The 21,054-nt window shown below is 37.1% G+C and overlaps 1 protein-coding gene across 7 annotated transcripts in view; it reads left to right on the top strand.

Annotated features, from left to right (window-relative positions):
* DMD (dystrophin) overlaps nt 1-21,054 on the top strand; it is a 2,041,544-nt gene that overhangs the window by 1,983,128 nt on the left and 37,362 nt on the right. For 6 of the 7 annotated variants that reach the window (XM_087871305.1, XM_087871306.1, XM_087871307.1 and 3 more), the window contains 5 exons: nt 869-1,005; nt 1,624-1,662; nt 12,843-12,908; nt 13,709-13,774; nt 16,536-16,694. In XM_087871305.1, the coding sequence (XP_087727431.1) occupies nt 869-1,005; nt 1,624-1,662; nt 12,843-12,908; nt 13,709-13,774; nt 16,536-16,694 (467 nt within the window). The remainder of the gene's footprint in view (nt 1-868; nt 1,006-1,623; nt 1,663-12,842; nt 12,909-13,708; nt 13,775-16,535; nt 16,695-21,054) is intronic. The other variant, XM_087871311.1, reaches the window with a different exon arrangement.

Consider the following 21,054-nt stretch of genomic DNA (forward strand, 5'->3'; position numbering starts at 1 on the left):
CAAAAAGCCCCAAAAAACAACTTTCATACTTTACACACACAAAATTCCACATACAGCTTTGTGAGATTTTGTGTGTTTGTGTAGTTAGAGTGAAACACTACAGAAACACACTAAATCTCAGAAAGCTGCACAAATATTATTTTATTTTTATTTTTATATGAAAACTAAATTTAAAACTTCCTAAATTTTAAATGGCTAGGTCTAAAAAAGAACAACTAAAAAAAACCCCAATTAACTATTTTTTTTAAAGCTCCCAAAGGGGAAAAAAACTTACCCAATAGAACAGGGGTCTCCAACCTTGACAACTTTAAGACTTGTAGACTTCAACTCCCAGAATTCCTCAGCCAGCTTTGTTTTGCTGGCTGAGGAATTCTGGGAGTTGAAGTCCACAACTCCTGCCTGCTTGATTGCAGACAGGGAGTGGCTTGCTGATGGAATGGATTCAGGCAAGCGAAGCAAGGCAAGCGTTGCGATTAGCAGCTAAGGTAAGCAAGCTGGAGGGGGAAAACTTTTTTCCTTTTACAGGGCTCTGGCGATCCCAGCTGAGTTGCCTGCTAATCAGGCAAAGCTGGGATCGTCAGAGCTTGGATCGCCAGAGCCATTTAAGGCTTGTCAGAGTCTTTCAGGCTGGTCTGCCTGGTTACAGGAGAACGACACCCGGCGTATAAGACGACCCCCGACTTTTGAGAAGATTTTCATGTGTTAAAAAGTCATCTTGTACGCCGGAAAATACGGTAATTAAATTTTGTGGCCATTTAAAATGACTACCACACAGTTTATTTAAAAAGTCGCAAAACAAACAACTGATGTAAAACGTTTGCAAAAAAAAAAACGTAATAAAATTCTATTGCTGAAATATTGCTTTCAGACTACTTCAGGAGAAGATGTCCGTGACTTTGCCAAGGTATTAAAAAATAAATTCAGAACAAAACGATACTTTGCAAAACATCCGAGAATGGGTTATTTGCCTGTACAAACAGTGTTGGAAGGAGACAACATGGAAACGTGAGTGAAGAATATTAATAATATCTCATTTGATAAGTTCTGAGTTTCCCAATTGCTCTCTATATTTCCTGATTACATAACATCTTTTTCATTTCTTTCATATTTGTTTATTTTTATTGAAAGGAAAAGGCAAGCTGTGGTCTTGGTTGCTATTCTTGCTTTTTATGACCTGCAAATTGTACACTAATTTAAATTGTTAACAAAATAAAAATATATGTTGTCTTAATGAATGCTTAGAAATTCTTCCAAATATCTGTAGTTTATAGTTGAGTGCGTAGAAATGAACATGCCTTTTTTTCTCTTCATACGGAGAAAATATTAATGTTTAGATTCAAATTCACAAACCTGTCCCTTGTAATCCTATAAGATTAATAGAAAAAATTATCTGCTAGTTATTAAAATTTGCTTTAATGGAAATTGCACTGCAGCTTGCTATCTTTCCATTTTTCTCTTTTAATATTTCCTTTCTCATGTTTTGGCTGCTTTCATGGACATTCATGTTAGTCTACTGGATTTTCTTGATTTTGGGTTTTGTTTTTGTTTTGTTTTTTTCCGTAATTATTTTGCTGCTAAGTTTTTTCTGCCTCTCTCTTCACCTCCTCATTTTTTGTCTTGCAGTCCTGTTACTCTGATCAACTTCTGGCCAGTAGATTCTGCGTGAGTACTTTTGCCAAAGTGTCCTGCTATTGCTGCTTCTGTTGCATTCCCTCACTTTTATTTTTAATTTCTGTTCATTTTTTTCCATATGTCCATTTCCATCCTCCATTTCCCTTTTATTAATGTTTCTGACAGAAAAAGAGGCAAGCCCATGTCAAGTTAGTAGAAACAACAGATCTGAATGTATTTCACAAATTGTGTACACAATATTTATATATGTGTTATTTTTACTTTGGAGATTAATGTATTTAAGTCATTTAAGATTTTAGTTCCACAGACTTTCTTTTTTATCTGGAAATGGGAAATGTTTGAATTGGAATAGGAATAACCACTTTTGGTTGCAAAGCTGATAATTTTGAGATGCAATTATACATTTTGAAAAACCCTGCAGAGGTTTTATTGAGTATATTAGTAGATATGCATATTACATAGTAGGCATATACAGATACATAGAACTTAGGCTACACATTAGAAAGGTTTTTGTCTGAACTGATGTGCAACTCCATTTATGCACAAATTTCACCCTTCTGTTTAAAGGAGTTTAAACTGGACAATATTTGTTCAGGGTTACTTTTTTATCCCCTAGGGCTGTTATCGGTTTCACTAAATAACAGCAAATAGCAGTTACTGAAAACAGATGTTCTTGTTAACTGTCTTCTGTCAAACAATAACAAGACCTGCATTTTTCAGAAAAGTATTTTGTTCATGTGTAAACTTCTCATGCTGATACCAGTAGATTAAAATGGCTTATTTTCACTTCAGTTATGTTGACTTTCAGGAGTAAATGGCTATTTTTCTTTTTAATCTTTATGAATTTAAGTATACTTCATAAAATATGGAAAAAAAATATGAGTTTTATACAGGAATAAGTATCTATTACTTTAAAATATTTGTGCTAGTTAATTCATAAAGTCTGTCAAATATTAGCCAAAAGGAAGCCTAAAATTAATCCACAAATAGTACTAAAAATTGTATAATCTCTGATATTTGGTTTGCAAGTAATGCTTATTAAAATGAGTAGCATTAAAATTATACTGTTTAGTATAATTTATTAAATTATGCTAAATATACTAAAAAGTGTTATGATATAATATAGGTTATTGTAATGACTAACTCCACCTGATTAAGAGGCTAATAGTCTCTTTGCTGCTTTGTATCTGAAGTATTGGATTGATTGATGTTGGTATTGTTGGTATCTACAACTACATTATTGTGTCTACAATAGATTTCTTGATGTATGTTCAACAATATAAGGGACATTAAAAAAATAGTTTTAACTGGCCTTACTAACCAGATGTAAACTGTAGGGGTTGGGACTGGGTTCACTCTGTTCAGCAGTATTCCACAATATTTCTTTACAAGAATTTCAATAGTGAATGATATAACATCCCCACAATATATCTCCTCAATTTTGACCTTAGTAAAGGAATATGAATTATCATGAAATTGCATACATACTCCCCATCCATAAGGAAGGCTATCTGTCATGTTTACCCTGTGCCATGTTTCTATGATAACCCAAAACCTAATAACCTAAAAACACTTTTTAAAATTAACACCATCAATTCATGAATGCAGCCTGGTTTCTTAATTGATAGGTAGATAGTTTTGATCATTGTATGTAATAAATTATACTATTTTAATATAGTTTGTAATCTAGAGGCTACAAGGTTTTTGAATCAGTGATAATAAATTGAGCATTAAATTCAAAAGTGTTATAAACCTCAAAATATTATTCTGCTCAATTAAGAGTTAGACATATGGTGCTCTAAGCCTGGGAGTCAGTAAAGCTAGTAAGACTCATATAGCCAAACATAGAGACAAACTGGAATACATGAATTGACAAAACAATTATCATCAGAGAAAATTAAAAAAGCAAAACTTGAGAAATGAGTACAGCACTATAATATGTGAAAAAAGCAAATCTTACACAAACATGAGGCATGCAATAAAATAAACTTAACACTTTGCATCTCTTAGTACAAATGGCTTATATCACTTGTCAGAACTATTTTCATCATACAGCCAATAATGGAATTATTTGGTTCATGTTGTTATTACAATCACATTTCTCTTTTAAAATATTATATTATACAATAGGTTAATTATTCAGTCTCTGTGTATAGTCAAAAGATTTTCAGTATCAAGTAATATTATTGCCAGAATCCTTTTTGAATTTTATAAATTGGCGTGAATTCCTTCTGACAACTGTATGACATCTTCATACATAGGTGTCTGTCATGCTTGGCATCCTTCTTATCTAATTAGGATTTGTTATTTTAGAACAGGACTTTGTTTTCATTTATAATCTCCATAGAGTTTCAACAGGTAGAGATATTTTCCAAAGTTTCTCCTTTGCTTTTTCTGACTCTTGTAGAATTATTTTGTGGATTAACAGTGTTCTTAAGATTTCGCTAATAAAACAAAGTCCATAAGAATTATTATTTTCTCTTGATATATATGTCCTAGAAAGAATATCAGGAATTAGTAACTATTTGCTCAGTCTATACATCAATTATAATCAATGTTTCTATAAAGTTACTAGTCCTTTTTGGATTATTCTAGAAGCAGTATATAAAAATCTATAGCTCTGGGTTGTGTTTGTTTTTCCATAAATTAGTTCATGGAATCTTATGCTCCAAATTCTATTGCTAGTATTTTCGCTCAATACTCATTAATGTTTTAGAAATACATGTAACAACAAGCCTTCTTGCAGAAATATAGTTCTTAATCTTGAAGCAACAGAACATCTGATATAGTGAATGGTTCTTTCACATTGAAGTTCTTCCAGATTCATGTTTTTAATTTTGGTTTCACCTATTTAGTATTCACTAACTTGAGCTAATAGCTCAAGTAGTGATAGTAATTCTTAGAAATGTTTGTTATATCTTCATGTCTTTGCTAGATATGGCTAGTCCAAAATATTTAGAGAAGGCATTTGAATTTCTGTATGGAGGAATTGTTTTTACCTACTGAACAGCTACAATACGTCTTAGAACAAATTTGCATTTTCTTTTATTAATTTTCAGTTTCTCTCCCAATATCATCCAGACCTCATTTTAGTCAATCATTCTTTTATGTCTGGTTGTAGCCTTCATCATATCTGTAAATTTCATCTGTTGGATCATCTCCTTTATTCACTTCTTTAGCAATAATCTTACCAATCTGTACCACACTGGCTGGGACTGTGAGAGTTGTAATTCAGCAACATATGGAGGGCTACTGGTTCCTCATCCCTGCTGTAGATTCATCTACCTTGACTCTCACGTTATATTCTTTATTTTATTTTATCCCTTAGTGGCACTGGAATTTTCTCAGATGCATGAATTACAGGTGTGGATTCATTTTCATGGAATATTACTCTGGTAAGAAAACTAGGCATTAAAGCAAATTTTGTAATTTGTATCACCATCCCACTGATCTTGATCTATTTCTATTAAATTACCATTTTTATTTTTATTTATTAGATTTATATCCTGATTGAAGATTTATATTTTGCCCAAGATGATGTGCTTGTGCCAAATTGAAATTAATAATAAAAAGATCCAGTTTCAGCATTGAATTGTGCACATATTACTATTTTAACTACAATTCAGAGTATCTTTATAAGACTATGTTGTTATCTTAATTATTAAAAAAAAAACTTTACAGTTCTACTCCTTGAATTCTGATTATCATATGAACACATCTATGCAGGTTTTTTTGGCAGAACTATCATTTGCCTTTTTCTTGGATTTTTTATTTTATTTTTTCTTTTACTTTTTAATCCAGCATATAAATTCCTTCAAATAAGTACTCTGATCCATTCCTGATTAGTTTCAGGGACCAGATAGTCTGCCAGGGGTTGTCTTCTGTTTAATAAAAGGATTTTTCTTGCAGTTCTTTTCAAGTATGGTTCAGGTTCTTAATTTTGTATCCTAATCAAATTAAAAGGTTCAGTATTTCATTATGGTTTCAAAAAATTAGCATCACACTATTTTGTTTATTTATGTATTACAAATTTTCCAACGTACTAGAAAAAGTCTAGGTAGTTTTCAGTCAAAAAGATGTCATGTAGAATGAAATCCTATGTAATACCATAAAAACTATTCCATATACATAATCAAAGATAAACTAAAATCAGAGATAAGTAAAACTTAAAATCAACTTCCAATACACATACTGTAAGAAAAAAGTCAGAGGAGCAATTCAGACACCCAAAGTCAAGGAAAACACGTCAGTCTTGCTATAGTGCCTTCCTAAATCCAGCATAGGGGCAGTCTTGGGAAATCACTTCCAAAAGGACTAATAAACACAAAGAAGACATTTTACTACATAGTCTTTATTGTCTGGCTGTAATAGATACAAAATTATGCTGAGGATGACATATAATACATATTTGAATAGCAAACCTTCAACAAAAGTCCTGAGAAATAGCCTTTTTTGTTTAGAAATTGGATAATTCATATCTTTTCACTGTTTCTCTGTATTCTGTTAGTTTCAACTGAAGGCCCATTTTATGCCATTCAACAGCAATTTGTTGCGCACACTGGACCACATTTTGTTTCTTAAATTTAAATGATGCTGGTTTTCTGATAAGTAGAATTCATAAGTCAATAATAAAGTAGGCTTGTTCGGGTTTACTAGAGATTTCCATTGCTTGTAGCACTTAGAAAACTATAGTAGTCCGTTGGTACTACCAAGAGGAACCACAGTTACTTGATCATGAATTCTATTGTGTATTGTCATGAAATCATTACTTAATAAGAAACAAATCGGTCATATCTAGTTTTATTCTTAATGCCTTTTCTTATCTAATTGTCATTAGTGAAATTCTTAATGTAACCCTATTGCCTTCATCCTTTACTCTACCGTGATCCCATCATACTTTTGCCATGAACACCAGTTTTTATGAAGACTTTTGCTGGCCTGTTTTACTTCATCCTTCTTTCTTTCTCTTGTGGCAGTGTTGACATTTTGTTTTACGGAAAACAAAATGGTGAAATATCTGTATTAAAACTATTTCAAAATAACTGACATTCTAAATTTCTTCAGGGTGGTATTTTCTACCCTTTTTTTCCTACCCTTTTTTTTCTTGTGATTTTTTAAAAAAATTATATTTAAAAATTAATTTTGAATTCATTTACTAGTTCATGAGTGTAGAAAAAGAAACAGGTAGATGTAGACCAATAGAATCCAATTTCCAATTTTCTTTAAGGAAGCAGATATGTAAACAAACCAAGATAGCAAAAGTTAGTGACAGTCATTTCACAAAAGGAAAGTAAAACTTTAAAAGATAAATTAGAACTCTTCAAAGAGCACTTAATTATAAATAGGGATCATATTTAGAGATGGCTATGAAGGTGATTGATTTATATCCCATTTCTCCAGATGTAGATGCTTGGGCACCAAGCTTATTCATGAACCTTACTGAATATGTTTAGTATAGACTTTTAAAAGATCCAACCAAAATGTCATAAATTTAATTAATAATTGTTTTTAAAAATACTGATTTCCTAACTAGCAATGTAAGTATATTTGAAGTGTATATATGTAAATATGAGTAATTTCTTACAAGAAAGTATGGCAGTACAGATTAGATAGAAATAGAGAAATAAATTCACAAATTAAAATTCTAAGAAAACAAATCTAATTGATTTAAAAACTGTACATAGGTTTGAAAATGTTTTTAGAATGCCACTCATCAGTACTTTAAAAGCTTCTAATTTCTTGGGATGAGTTATCTCATTCAGTAAAGTTACCTCATTCAATAAATTGAACTGTTTTCCCACAACAGACCCATTTTACAGAAACTTTTAACATAAAAGTATAGATAATTTCTGCTTTATTTCAAGAAAAATAAATTAAGTGTTTGTTTTCCTCTTTTTTCTGTCTGCCAGCTGAGACAAAATATCTTAAATTTACATAGTATTGAGAACTCACATAAAAATTAACTTTGAATTAAGTTGTTCATTGTAATAGCTTAAATAAAAAAGTAATACCCGGGGTGAAATGCTCCTGGTTCGGACTGGATCACCTGATCTGGTAGTGATGGAGGTGGGTGGTTCGGAGAACTGGTAGCAAATATCCCTGCCTCCCCCTCCCATGCCCAGCTGAGCTGCACAATCATCAGAGGCTTTTTTAAAAAAAATTTAAAAGCATTTTTTCTACAACCTCTTTGGCAGAAAAAATGCTTTTAAAAGTAAAAAAAAAGCCTCTGATGATCGCACGACTCAGCTGGGATCTTCAAATGCTTTTAAAAGCCTCTGATGATCCAGCTGAGTTGTCTGATCAGCAGAGGCTTTTTTTCTTTTAAATGCCTCTGACGATCCAAGCTGAGTTGCCTAATCAGCAGAGACTTTTTTCTTTTAAATGCTTCTGATAATCCAAGATGAGTTGCCTGATCGGCAGTGGCTTTTTTTCTTTTAAATGCCTCTGATAATCCAAGATGAGTTGCCTGATCGTCAAGAGGCCTTTAAGAGAAAAAAAGCCTCTGCCGATCAGGCAACTCAGCTGGGATCGTCAGAGCCTTTTGAAAGCATTTTTTTACAACCTCTTTGCCGAAGAGGTTGTAGAAAAAAATGATTTTAAAAGTTTAAAAAAAAATGGCCACACCCACCCAGTCACATTAACCCCCCCCCCACCAAGCCACGCCCACAAAACCATTAGTAACAAATTTTAGATTTCATCACTGGTAATACCCACACCTGGACAGTTCTACTAAAAACCATTGCAGGATTTTGTTACAGTTAAAGTCTTAGAGATCTGGTCAAAGATTGATTGCAGTAACAGTGAAAAGGAAAACCAGCTGTAAAAATTTATTAATTCATCCAACAAATGGAATGGAATACTATCCTCAATAGCAATCTGGTTTTAAAAGCTAGGAAAAATACCTCACATTAACCTTGTCATTGAAAGTGGATTTTTAAAAAAGACAATTATCCATTTACTGAAATGTAAAATATGGCTCTTTTGTAGGTGCGTATGTTTAGGTGCGGTTTTATTTTATCTAACGTTGGCATGATTGCTTTTGTTGATGTTCTGGAAAAGCCTATTCAAACAGGAATTTGATCATGACTTGAAGCATCAGGATCCTAAAACTAATATATTTACTACCTGAAGTTTGCTGATCACTATGTTCTCTACTATACTTCAAGGTGTTCCCTAATAATACAATTAATGTGTATAAATCACATAATAATGTTAAAATTTTATGATCTTGTGGCACTGCATTACTAGCTGTCTAGGGCTACATACATCCCGTGGGCTATGAATTGGACAACTTCTGATTCAAGCAGTACACAATGTATCAGTAATCATAAGAGTTTGAAGGTGTCATTTAGGTCAGTGGTCCCCAACCCCCGGTCCGCGGACCGGTGCCGGGCCGTGGAGTACCTGGCACCGGGCCGCGCAGCGGCCGGGGGACACGAACGCTGCAGCGCAAAGGCTCCTGGGCCGTGCGCAAAAGCTCCTGGGCCGTGCGCAATGGGCCGTGCGCAAAAGCTCCTGGGCCGTGCCCCCACCCCTGCGCGCGCTCAGCGGGCCGCGGCGATAAAAAGGTTGGGGACCACTGATTTAGGTTGTCAGTCCAATCCTTTGCACAGTATAGGTATTCAAATTAAAATATTTGGAGGGAGGGCTTCCTAGCCTTTGCTTGAACACATGCAAAGAAGGGATGCGTTTATCTGGACAGTTGGTTCCATTATCCAATTATTCTTACAGTTAGGACTGTATTTCCCTAATGTTTCATTAAAATGAACCTTACTCTAACTTAACCATTATCTATGTCCTTTACTCTGGAACTAGAGAGAGCACCTAACTTGTTTTCTGTGATGGTGTTTGTAGACAGTTATCACTTTCCCCCTCAGTTGACTTTTTAAAAAGCTAGACAAGGCATAGTCCTTCTTCCTTCATGGAGATTAGTTTCTACAACTCTGATCACCTTTGTTCTCTGTCAGACTCCGATTTCTCTGAATCCTTAATATAATATTCATAACTTGACATAGTGGTTGAGGTGAGGTCAGACCAAATCTAACTAAAGTGAAACAAATACTGTAAATATTGGAAGTTACATTTTTGGGAATAAACTCTAAAATTCCATTTTCCATTTTAGCAGCAGTATCAACTTGTTTATGTTGAATAGCAATCCACACTACTGTTCCATAACTATTCCAAAATAGTTTTCACAATATTATTACAAATCCTAGGTATCATCCATCCTCTGCTTGTGGGCTTTGCACTTGTTTTTATTAAATACTAGCTGTACCTGGCCACGCGTTGCTGTGGCCCAATCTGGTGCTTCCGCTGGGCTAAAAGAGCGAGGCTGAAGTTCCAAACTCTCCACAAACATTTGGTGGGCATGGCCAACTCGACGTCACTCACTTTCATCAGTCACATGACAGCCCCCGAGCCACGCCTACTCAGCTGGTGATTAGGGCAGAGAACCGGTTGCTAAAAAACAATGGGAACCACAAAATCCTCCCTCTCTGTCTCCCCCCTCTCTTTTTATCTCTCTATGTGTCTCTCTCTCCCCCTCTGTATCTATGTGTCTCTTTCTCCCCCTCTCTCTGTATCTCTATGTCTCTTTCTCCCACCCTCTCTCTGTATCTCTGTATGTGTCTTTCCCCCCCCCCTGTCTCTCTGTATTTCTCTATGTCTCTCCCTCTCTCTCTGTTTATCTTTGTCTCTTCTGCATCATCCGCCATCGCCCTTACCTTTTCAGGCCAGGCCTTCGCAGCTCTCTGCACCACAGCAGAAACTCAGGGGGCCCCTCTGTCCTCCCTACACAAATGTTCTCTGGGGGCTTGACAGGGAGATGCATAGCAGGGAAGGGAAGGGAGGGAGGGAGGGGGTGCAGCAGGGGTTCAAGGCTGGTTTGGGGCTTCCCGCCTGAAGGAAGAAAGTGGCAAAGCCAGGAGCCACGCACACCCCACTGGACCCCTGCTGCGCAGTTCTCCTCCCCTGCCTGCCAAGGGAAGGGGAATGATTAAATCCCCTGCTCTTCCAGGCGAAACGAAGGAGGGCCAGCCATCCTCCCTCCTGCCTGTTTCCGCCTCCCCGGAGCCCCTTTTCTGCCAGAGGCCGAAATTTTCATGTAGGCTCCATGAACTGCCAGAGCGCCCACCTAGGAATCAAAGGCGGCGCTGGTCAAAGGCGACCCCGAGGCTCCAGTTGCCTCCATCTCCCGCTCATCGACTGGATTCGCATATGCCGGTTAGCGGCTGGTCTTTCTGACCTCAGGGCCCGTGGTAGCTCTGAGCCAGGCGCAATTCAGGCCAGGTGAGGGATGGAGGGTTCCCGCTCGGCAGACCCAGGCAGCCTCATTGCCAGGTGTTCTTTGGAGGAAGCCCCAAGAGCGGCTGGCGAGGGGGATGGACAGCAGCGGCGGGTGAGGCTAGTTCGCGGGGCGGCTGGGGGAGGGGGAGATCAGACCCAGGCTCGGACGGGCCCCGCCCAACCCTAGAAGCACCAGCTGTGAGGGCTTCCCAGCGGGGAGCCGGCTGCCTACCTGCCGAGCCTGGTGGCAGGATATAGCCCTTGGGCGTCTCTGCCTTCCAAATGTGCAGTTTCTTGGAAGCAATATGGAGAGTCTAAATAGAAGGAGCAGAAATCTGTTGAGCGTAATCAGAGCTGGGAGGTTGCCATGTTGGTTTTACGTCCAGCAGATGGCGCTGTTTTTCAATGTTTGTCAATGTCGTTCATGTTTTTACCTGTCACAGGTGTGACATGTATATAATATAGGTATATAAAAACACGCCCGTAGTCGAATGCAACATTGTGTCAAAATTTGAAAGCAATCGGTGAAGAACTTTCGGAGATGTGCAGTTATGTACAAATGGACATTTACATTTTTATTTATATAGATTCTGTTAGTTTCAACCACTTAATCGTTTTTTAACATCTCAGATTTGTTTTGAATTTTATTTCTACCTTCTAAGATATTAACTATCCCATTTAAACCTGTAAATTGTAAAATCTGGCAAGCATTTCCTCCACCACTCCATTAAAGTCCTTAATGAAAATACTTAGAACTAAGCATAATATTCTTCTTGATCATGATTCCTATTGTAGACAGACTTCATTATATATTTCAACAACTCTTGGGAATTGTTCTAATTTCTTTTCAGTATTCTCTTTGTGCCTGTCTATTGCAAAATCCATATTTCTTGGGGTTGTTTCCCTTTCCTCTCTTGAACCATTTTGCTATGGCATATTTAAAAACAGTTCGTTGCTTCTGTATCTAACTTTATTGTCAATGAATTGCCCATTGCAGTTTCCTAGTCAGTTTCTGTAGGTCTTGCTTTATAATTAACTATAAAATCAATATTTATGTTTAAAGCAATCAGACACCCTCATTTTGGATATGCAACTGCAGATTTGTCATAGATAACTCTTGGAGATTTGGGGGCAGGGGACAAGTTCAATTATTCAAGCAATTAAGACACTGTGAATTGGAGTATGGATTTCTCTTTGCAAAGGTGCATCAGCTATGATATTATTACATTTTAAATTAATTATCTAAATTCCCTTATTAGATAGAACAATTTATTTTCCATTGTTTGTTTCTAAATATCCACGACGAACTGAAAAAGCAAGCTACTTTGGATTGCCTTTTTATGAAATGGAATAAACAAATAACTTCTTTTTTTTCCTTTCTCCTAAAAGATTTGTACAGATTAGTTGCAGTTCAAAGATTTGCAAGCTGACTTCTCTGATCTCATAAAGCTCTTTTCCTTCACATTTATAGGAAGGCAGTGCTTAGTTCTTAATGGTATTTCTTTTCATTCTGTCTAAAGGGTCTCTTCATTGGGGTAGTTGACACAAATTTGAAAACAATTACTATAGCTTGTGACATTAGATCAAGAGAATGAAGTCTTTGCATAATATGGATTGAAAAAAGAAATGTCTCAGGAACTGGAAAAAAGATAACTTGTATAAAATATTTCATGGGAAACAAAACTGGCATAACATTCTGAAAAATTTAAAAACTTTAACACACCTCTGCCAAAGACAATTTTGCCTATTTCCTCTAAGAATTTCTTGCCCTAGCTTGAAAAACAACACAGGTTGCAAATAAATCATGTTCATAGAGTCAGTAAAGCTTGCCAGTATAAGGCCAGTAACATTTCAGAGCATTTTTTTTCTTTCTAAGAAACTAGTGTTTATTAATCAATTATTAATCAGTGTTTTCTGCCTTATAGGCCTGCTTCATCCCCTCAGCTTTCACATGATGATACGCATTCACGCATTGAGCATTATGCTAGCAGGTATGAGATCAGGTGGTTTGTTAGGGAAATTTTCCTTGAAACATTTTTTTTTTTAAGTAAATCATTATTGCAACCACCATTGCTCAGATATTAAGAAATGAAGTTAGGCTCATTTCAAGTTCCTAAGATTTATGGTATACATGTTTACTAATCTCTATGCATGTTTACTAATTTCTGCTAATCAGCTTCCTAACTAATCTGCATGTTTAATTACTGCATGATATTTAGAATGTATGTTACATAATTGAAAATAGGAAATGAAGAACACATGGTTTTATTTACAACTAATCTGCTTTTGTTCAAAACATATAGTATACGGTTTTCTTTCTGGAAATATACTACTGGGCAACCATGTAGTACAAAATAATATTTTACACCCAGTATCTAATCCTCAATACATAGGTCATAATTTATTAATTCAGCTTTTGATAAAGAGGACATTGAACTGCTATTTAAAAATATAGAACAATGCCACATTCACTTATTTTTAGAAAACTAGTATAAATATTACAAGATAACAGTTATATCATTATTTTTGTACACTCATAGGAGTGTACATAAGAAATTGAGGATGGGTAGATATAATAGAAATACTTTGTTTTATTGCCAAGAAAAGAGTTGAAATTTTCACAATTCATGTGCATTGAGCAGAAGGTAATTTATACTTGACTGAAATCCTACACAATGATGTTTGTCTGTCTGTAGACAATATTTCAGGATCTCATCATAATTATATTTTTGTTCTCAGTTTTAATTAGGAGAAGATACAGTGAATTTTAAGATGTTTCCTTTCTTCATAGGCTAGCAGAAATGGAGAACACCAATGGAACATATATGAACGATAGCATTTCTCCTAATGAGAGCATGTGAGTATGCCTCTGAGAAATTATAGGAAATTTCTGGTAGTACAGTGGACTAAAGCACTGTTATTAACATCTGCTGCTTGCAATTACTGCAAGTTCAAATCTCACCAGGCTCAAGGTTGACTCAGCCTTCCATCCTTTCAAAGGTAGGTAAAATGAGGACCCAGATTGTGGGGGCAAAAAATATTTATATTTTGTATATAAATATACAAAAAGTATGAAGGCTATTGCTTAACGCATTGTAAGCTGCCCTGAGTCTCCGGAGAATATAAATTAAAGCAAAAAAAAAAAAAAAATTAACTTATTCGCATGCTTTCAGATTTCTGTAGTGAGTTCTTAAGCCTAAAAATTATCCACAGTATGATCTAGAAAGTTACATAGAATTCTACTCTAGGTTACTAGTTGCCAGACTCTATTGAAGGTAATATTTGAAATTTAACATCACCTTCTTATGTAAAAATGCATTAAAAGAGAAACAAAAATGTTATTTTTGTAACTATTTTTAATATGTATTTTGTTTCCCTTTTAAAGTTCAACAGACATCATAGATAAAAAACATAGTCTTTGATCAAATGTAGAAATTCTCATGATTTTCCTGAAGCCACAAATAAGATTGGAATAGTTACTGATTAAGGTCCTTCATCAAAGCTACTCCAAAGCTTAGTACAGAGGACTAAACAAGATTCTAAGTACTGATCAATCTTTAATGTATTTATTTGTTCAAAGGTCAGATATGTATATTTGTGTTTCTATTCCTAGTGAAATCACCTTCTCTGTACAATTATTAAAATTTTTAATCATATCAAGATAGTATTATCCATTTTACTGAGACTGTAGAGTTTCTATCAGTTACCACATGTTACCATTTTATGGTAATTATGTAATAGATTTTTTTGTATAGAATGAAAAGAGAGAAAGAGATTTTAATACATAAATAAGTGTTTTTGGCTGAACTCTATTGCTTCCTATTTTTTTAACAAAGGATCAGGAACTTAGTGTTTATGATCACGCTAAGTTCTTCTACAAAGTAAAATATTTCCTAAAGGATTTCATTTTTGAATCTGTTTTAATTTTCATTTCACTAAAATGAATTGATTTGTGGAAAGCATGATTTGTTAAATATCTATTTTTAAAAGTTTCACAATGTAAGGAGAGAAACTTTAACCTAAGGTAAATAGTATTTAGCTGAACATTAATTTATGACTTTTATCATTTAACTTTAATGGTGGAGTTGTTTTATTAATTTATTAATTTATTTATTTATTTCTATAAAGAGATAGAAGGGAGGGCTTGTTCTAAGAGTAAATTGAGCAGAACTGAGTTCTGGATCATATTACCAGCTTAGCTCAAATTTCATCTAAATCTAGAGGTATTGGCAAATACAATACAGATAATCTTCAAGAAACAATGACAATTGGGACTGGAAAGCCGCCTACAAGCAATGTGGTCATGTACAATACCAGATGTAGTTTAGCAACAGCAATTCCAGCAGATCCAATTGTCATTGTTAAACAAGTACCATGCAGATCATTAAGCAAGGTCCTCATGCGATCACAATTTCCAAATTCCTGCTGGCTGAGTTCCCTGGCAGGGAACATTGGAAATTGTGATAACATGACTGTGGGTGTGGGTGTGATGGCTCCATATCAGGGGTGAAATGCTTCCGGTTCGGACCGGATCGCCCGATCCAGTAGCGATGGAGGTGGATGGTTTGGAGAACCGGTAGCAAAAATCCCTGCCCCTCCCCATGCCCAGCTGAGTCGCACAATCATCAGAGGCTTTTTTTTTTTTTAAATTTTAAAAGCATTTTTTCTACAACCTCTTCGGCCAAAAAAATGCTTTTAAAAGTAAAAAAAAAGCTCTGATAATCACGCAGCTCAGCTGAGATTTTTAAATGCTTTTAAAAGCCTCTGATGATCCCAGCTGAGTTGCCTAATGAGCAGAGGCTTTTTTTCTTTTAAAAGCCTCTGACGATCCAAGCTGAGTTGCCTGATTGGCAGAGGCTTTTTTTCTTTTAAATGCCTCTGACGATCCAAGCTGAGTTGCCTGATCAGCAGAGCCTTTTGAAAGCATTCTTTTACAACCTTTACAATGAAGAGGTTGTAGAAGAAATGATTTTAAAAGTTAAAAAAAAATTGGCCACGCCCACCCAGTCACATTCCCCCCCCCACCAAGCCACGCCCACAGAACCGGTAGTAACAAATTTTAGATTTCACCACTGCTGCATATGCAGTGGCTGCATTCTTTCATAGAAAACAAGCTGGTGTGACATTGATTTGTAGCTGGAACTAGCAATCTTGAGCGTTAGCAAAGAAGACTAGAGAATTCAGTTTAGCTTGATAGCACCTTCACATTTTCCTGTGCACTATTTGCTGTTGAATCCAACTTATTCATAATTCATTCTTTACCTGTCTCTTTCTTTAGATATAGTACCAAAAATAATCTTAAACATTAAAACCTTGTATTTCTATGAGCTGCCAAGACACACCTGTGCATGCGCACACACATACACACACTGTGTGTGTGTAGTTTTATATATGTGTGTGTGTATGTCTGTACTTTATACCTTTTCCTCATTTCTTCTATTTTTTTAAAAAATTAATTAAATAATTTTTAACAGAATAAAAACAATATGGACAAAGCAAAAAGAAACTAAAAGAAAAGAAAAAGAAAGAAAGAGACGAGAGAAAGACAAGAAAGGAAAAAGAAGAAAAAATATATAAATGCATTTATATTTTATCTTCTTTTCTTTTTTTCCTTAAAGAGATGATGAACATTTGCTAATCCAGCACTACTGCCAAAGTTTGAACCAGGAATCACCACTCAGTCAACCTCGAAGTCCTGCTCAGATTTTAATTTCTTTAGAAAGTGAAGAAAGAAGTGAGCTGGAGAGAATCCTTGCAGACTTGGAAGAAGAAAATAGGTAAGCTTATTAAAATATCACTTCCATGCATTGACGTATTAAATAACTTTCAAACCAGAAAGCAAAACAGCTAGAAAAGAAGTTATCTTATATGTAATTTACCAATTTAACATATATGTTTCTTTTCTACTTATGATTGTGATTTGTCATGTTAAATGTCCAGATGATGTAATTCCATTATAATAATAATAACTTTTATTTGCGGTCACAGACCAAAATACAAATATAATTGCAAAAGAACATGGGGAAAGTAACATCATAAACAGTTGGCTATCAGAAGCCTTGGCTGAGAGGAATTACAGCGTTCTCCTCTAATAGTTACAGCTCTTAAAAAAAATTTAGAAACCTGAAAAGTAATGTGTGAGGAGCATCCCCTAAACAATATAAGGTCAAATTACTAGCATTGAATCCAGAGAGATCTGTTTCTAGGAGAGACAGTAATTTAGTCCTACCTGCATTGTACATAGGGCAGTATAAAAACATGCTTCACAGTTTCAACCTCAGCTCTATCACAGGGGCATAACCGCTCACTTATTGGGAGCCTCTTAAATCGTCCATCCAGCAATGCTGAGGGCAGGACGTTGAAACGAGCAAGGGAGAAGACTCTTCTATACTTAGGGATGGTTAAAGTGTAAAAATATGAGGCCATCCTCAGTCCATAATAGTTAAATTGGCTGAAGATCAGAGGGGAGCAGGTTTTATTAGCTCTAGCTCTTAGATATTGCAAGTCTATGTCCACAAGCCGTTGGACTACCCTAGATTGGGCATCCTTAAGGCCATAGTCTCCCAAGGCATCCCCCGAAAAACCTAGCAGGTGGAGTTTCTTCGTCAGCTCCCTCTCCCATCGAGAAGTATAGGAGTCAGCTAACACCAGGGAGAGGTAGCTACTGGGGACTTCCAAAAAGAGCACCCGAAACCACCATTTAAAGGTGTTAATCCACGCCATGCATTCGACTGATCGAATGCCCAATTCCAGGTACATCGGAGCAAAGCCAACACAGGGAGGGAGACCCAAAAGTTTCCTAAAAAAAACCAGCCTGAGTTCTTTCAATACACTCCTTGAAGCCCCATGTCCATATAGGAATTCCATAAAGAGTTTGGGCCAAGGTTTTGGCTTTGTAAATATGCAGAGCAGAAGGAATAAACTGGCCTCCTTGGGTATAGAAAACTCTTAAAATCGGCTGATGGCTACAGGAGGCAGAATTCAGCACCTGAGTTCGATGTCTAGTCCAAGCACCGGTGTTCTGAAAATGGATACCTAAATACTTAAAATGGAAAACCTGCTTAATAGCATTACCCTTAACAGCCCAGTTGTATAGCTTCCAGGCTGTAGAGAACACCAATACTTTTGATTTGTCATAATTAATGGACAAGTGGTTCTCAGCGCAGTAGGACCCAAATGCAGAAAGTAGCCTTTTCAGACCAAGCCTTGACAGTGATAGGAGGACTGCATCGTCAGCATAAAGGAGAAGCGGGATCTTCGTAGTTGACAAATTTGGGGCGTGGGACTCAGTACGTCCAATGTAAGAGGCCAAGTCAGATAAGAATAAGTTAAACAGAAGAGGAGCCAGGACACAGCCCTGCTTTACTCCGCTCTTTATCGGGATAGGATTTGAGAGTTCTCCCTGCAAACCGCACCTGACCTGACTAAAAGTCTGATTATATAGGGATCTAATTAAGAACAGAAGATGTCTATCAGTGGAACTTTTGAGCAATTTTGACCACAACAATTCCCTTGGGATTAAATCAAATGCTGCCTTTAGATCAATAAAAGCAGTAAAAAGTTTACCACCTGGTATGGTGGCATATTTATCAACCAAGTGCGCTAGGACAAAGCAGTGGTCCAATGTGGTACAGCCCGCTTTGTACCCAGTCTGTTCAGCACCAATGATACTGGATTCCTCGACCCAGGTGAGGAGTCTGCATTGGAGATATTTAGCATACAATTTTCCAATGGTGGAGAGCAGATTTATAGGATGATAATCGGCTGGGTTGTTCCTATTTCCTTGTTTAAAAACAGGAACAATGATTGCTAGACTCAAAGAGGTCAGGATCCTGCCAGAGATATTAATGTGGGTGAAGAGTGTTGCTAAAAGAGGAATCCATCACTCAGGATTAGATTTTAGCAAATCGGGGGGTATAGCATCAGGGCCAGGGGCTTTGCCTAACTTGAGTTCAGAGATAAACTCATTAATCTCAGCGTGAGTCACGGGATGCCAGTCCGGAATTGCAGGGGGCAATTGTGGTCCAAGTCCGGTCGTGACTATTGAAGCCTGGAAGATTGACCCAAAATGGTTTTCCCAATCTCTGTTGGAGATACAACAGAGAGGGAGTCTTTATGACCAGGCAACGAGCTGGCAACAATTTGCCAAAATAGTCGCGTGTTCTTCTGCTGGATGGAGAGGAGAAGTAAATCCCACTTCTCATTTTCTTTAGCCCTCTTTTTCTTAGCAATTAATCCTTTATACTCCCCCCCTTTATACTCAGGCGATAATAGTCCTCAGGTGGGCGTTTATCCCCTCAATTACGATAAAGCAGGTAAACCTGACTAATCTTGTTCCTAAGCAGCAGACATTCTTCATCAAACCAGGGCTTGCTTCTTGGATGATATGGGCCACTTGGCCTATGGTCAGTTCCTAGCTCCCTTTGGACACTATTAATTAGTGATTCGAAGGACGAGATTGCCTCTGAATCACTGCATGTTAGGGCCTGATTGTATAGGCTAAAACACTCCAGAGATGATAAAAGAGAGTGGAACTTTCTTTCAGTCTTGGAAGACCATTTGATCCTCTTTGCATACGAGGCCACATAGGAATCCAGTATATGGGGGCCCCTAGGCAGATGCCCAATGATTGTAACCAGGGGGTAGTGGTCGCTCTCCATGAGGCAGTCCACAAAAAAGACATGGATTGCCTGTCTTAGTAGCTGGGAAACCAGCACAAAATCAATAACACTACTCCCCCATGAAGAACTGAAAGTAAATTCACCCACTAGATCGCCTGGGGTACTCCCATTAAGGATTATCTTATTATGTTGGGATGCTAAAAGGGCTAGCTGAACACCGGCAAAATTTGTTAATTCATCCTTAGAATGCCTGGCTGAAATCTGGTGTCCTATAGCCTGGCAGATTTCTTGGGAGTAGAGTGCCTCAATCGATGGGGGAACTTGGCCTCCCAATCGGGCATTAAAGTCACCCCCTATAAAGATGTGCAGCGCTGGAAATTTGGTTTCAATACAAGTAATTTAACTCTCCAGTTCGCCCCATTGAGCCTTAGTGTCAGCTTGCCTCACCGTCCGGGGAAGGTAGACGTTGAACACTAACATTTTGCTGCGACCTCTCTTAATTAGGAACACCATAGCTAAGGAGCCACAGGGGGGCAGCTCCACTGTCTCCACTTTTAAAGAGGTAGTGACCAAGCAAGCTAAGCCACCCTTAGGTCTTCCCATCGTAGATTGTTTGGTAGCAGCCAAAGAAATGGCCGTAAATCCTGTAAGGGCTATCTTATCACATGCCCAGGTCTCCTGAAGCAGGACCACATCGAATGACTGAATATAGTTGATAAATTCTGTGGTGCTGCACCTTCTCCCCCAACCTGCTATGTTCCATGAGAGGCATTTAAATGTGCAAGGGGGGAATGCCAGGTTTGCTAGTCATTCTGTATAATTAATTTTTTCCAGAGAGCGCTTCATATCCGAAAAGATACATCCGTTATTAGATGGGAGTGTCACTCTCTTGGGAGACAAAGGCAGGGAAGAGGGGAAGGGAGGCGAGCCTTGTTCATGAGGCTTTAGGGCTCTGAACGCAGTCCAGTTTATGCTTGTAACATTAGTTGATTGCTTACCTGGCAGACATTCAGTGACATCAACAGACGGGGTTTGAAGTAGCCCTGGATCTTCAAATTTACGAATTGGATATTCTGGAGAAAGGGCCGAGGGAATTGCCTCTGATAAATCAGTGTGGACTCCCTGAAGTCCAAGGGGATCCTTATCAGGTAGTGAAAGACTGCAAAGCTTGGATTTAACTGCAGTCAGACGCTTTATAATTTGGGCCCTTTCTGATTGTGGGAGCGCATGAAAGGAGTCACAGCAGCACTGAGCTGTAATATCAGGGCTAGGGTGAAAGTCTGGGGAGCCTTGGTGGTGCAGCAGACTAAAGTGCTGTTAAGTAACACCAGCTGCTGCAATTACTGCAAATTCAAATCTCACCAGGCTCAAGGTTGACTCAGCCTTCCATCCTTTCGAGGTAGGTAAAATGAGGACCCAGATTGTGGAGGCAATAAACTGACTTTGTATAAAAAAAAAACACCGCTTTGGGGAGGGGGGGAGTCCTATTAAGCAAGTATATACAAAAGTATTAAGG

Source organism: Pantherophis guttatus, chromosome 5 (assembly GCF_059756535.1).
Source record: "Pantherophis guttatus breed Tessera chromosome 5, ASM5975653v1, whole genome shotgun sequence".
Classification (NCBI taxonomy): Eukaryota; Metazoa; Chordata; class Lepidosauria; order Squamata; family Colubridae; genus Pantherophis; species Pantherophis guttatus.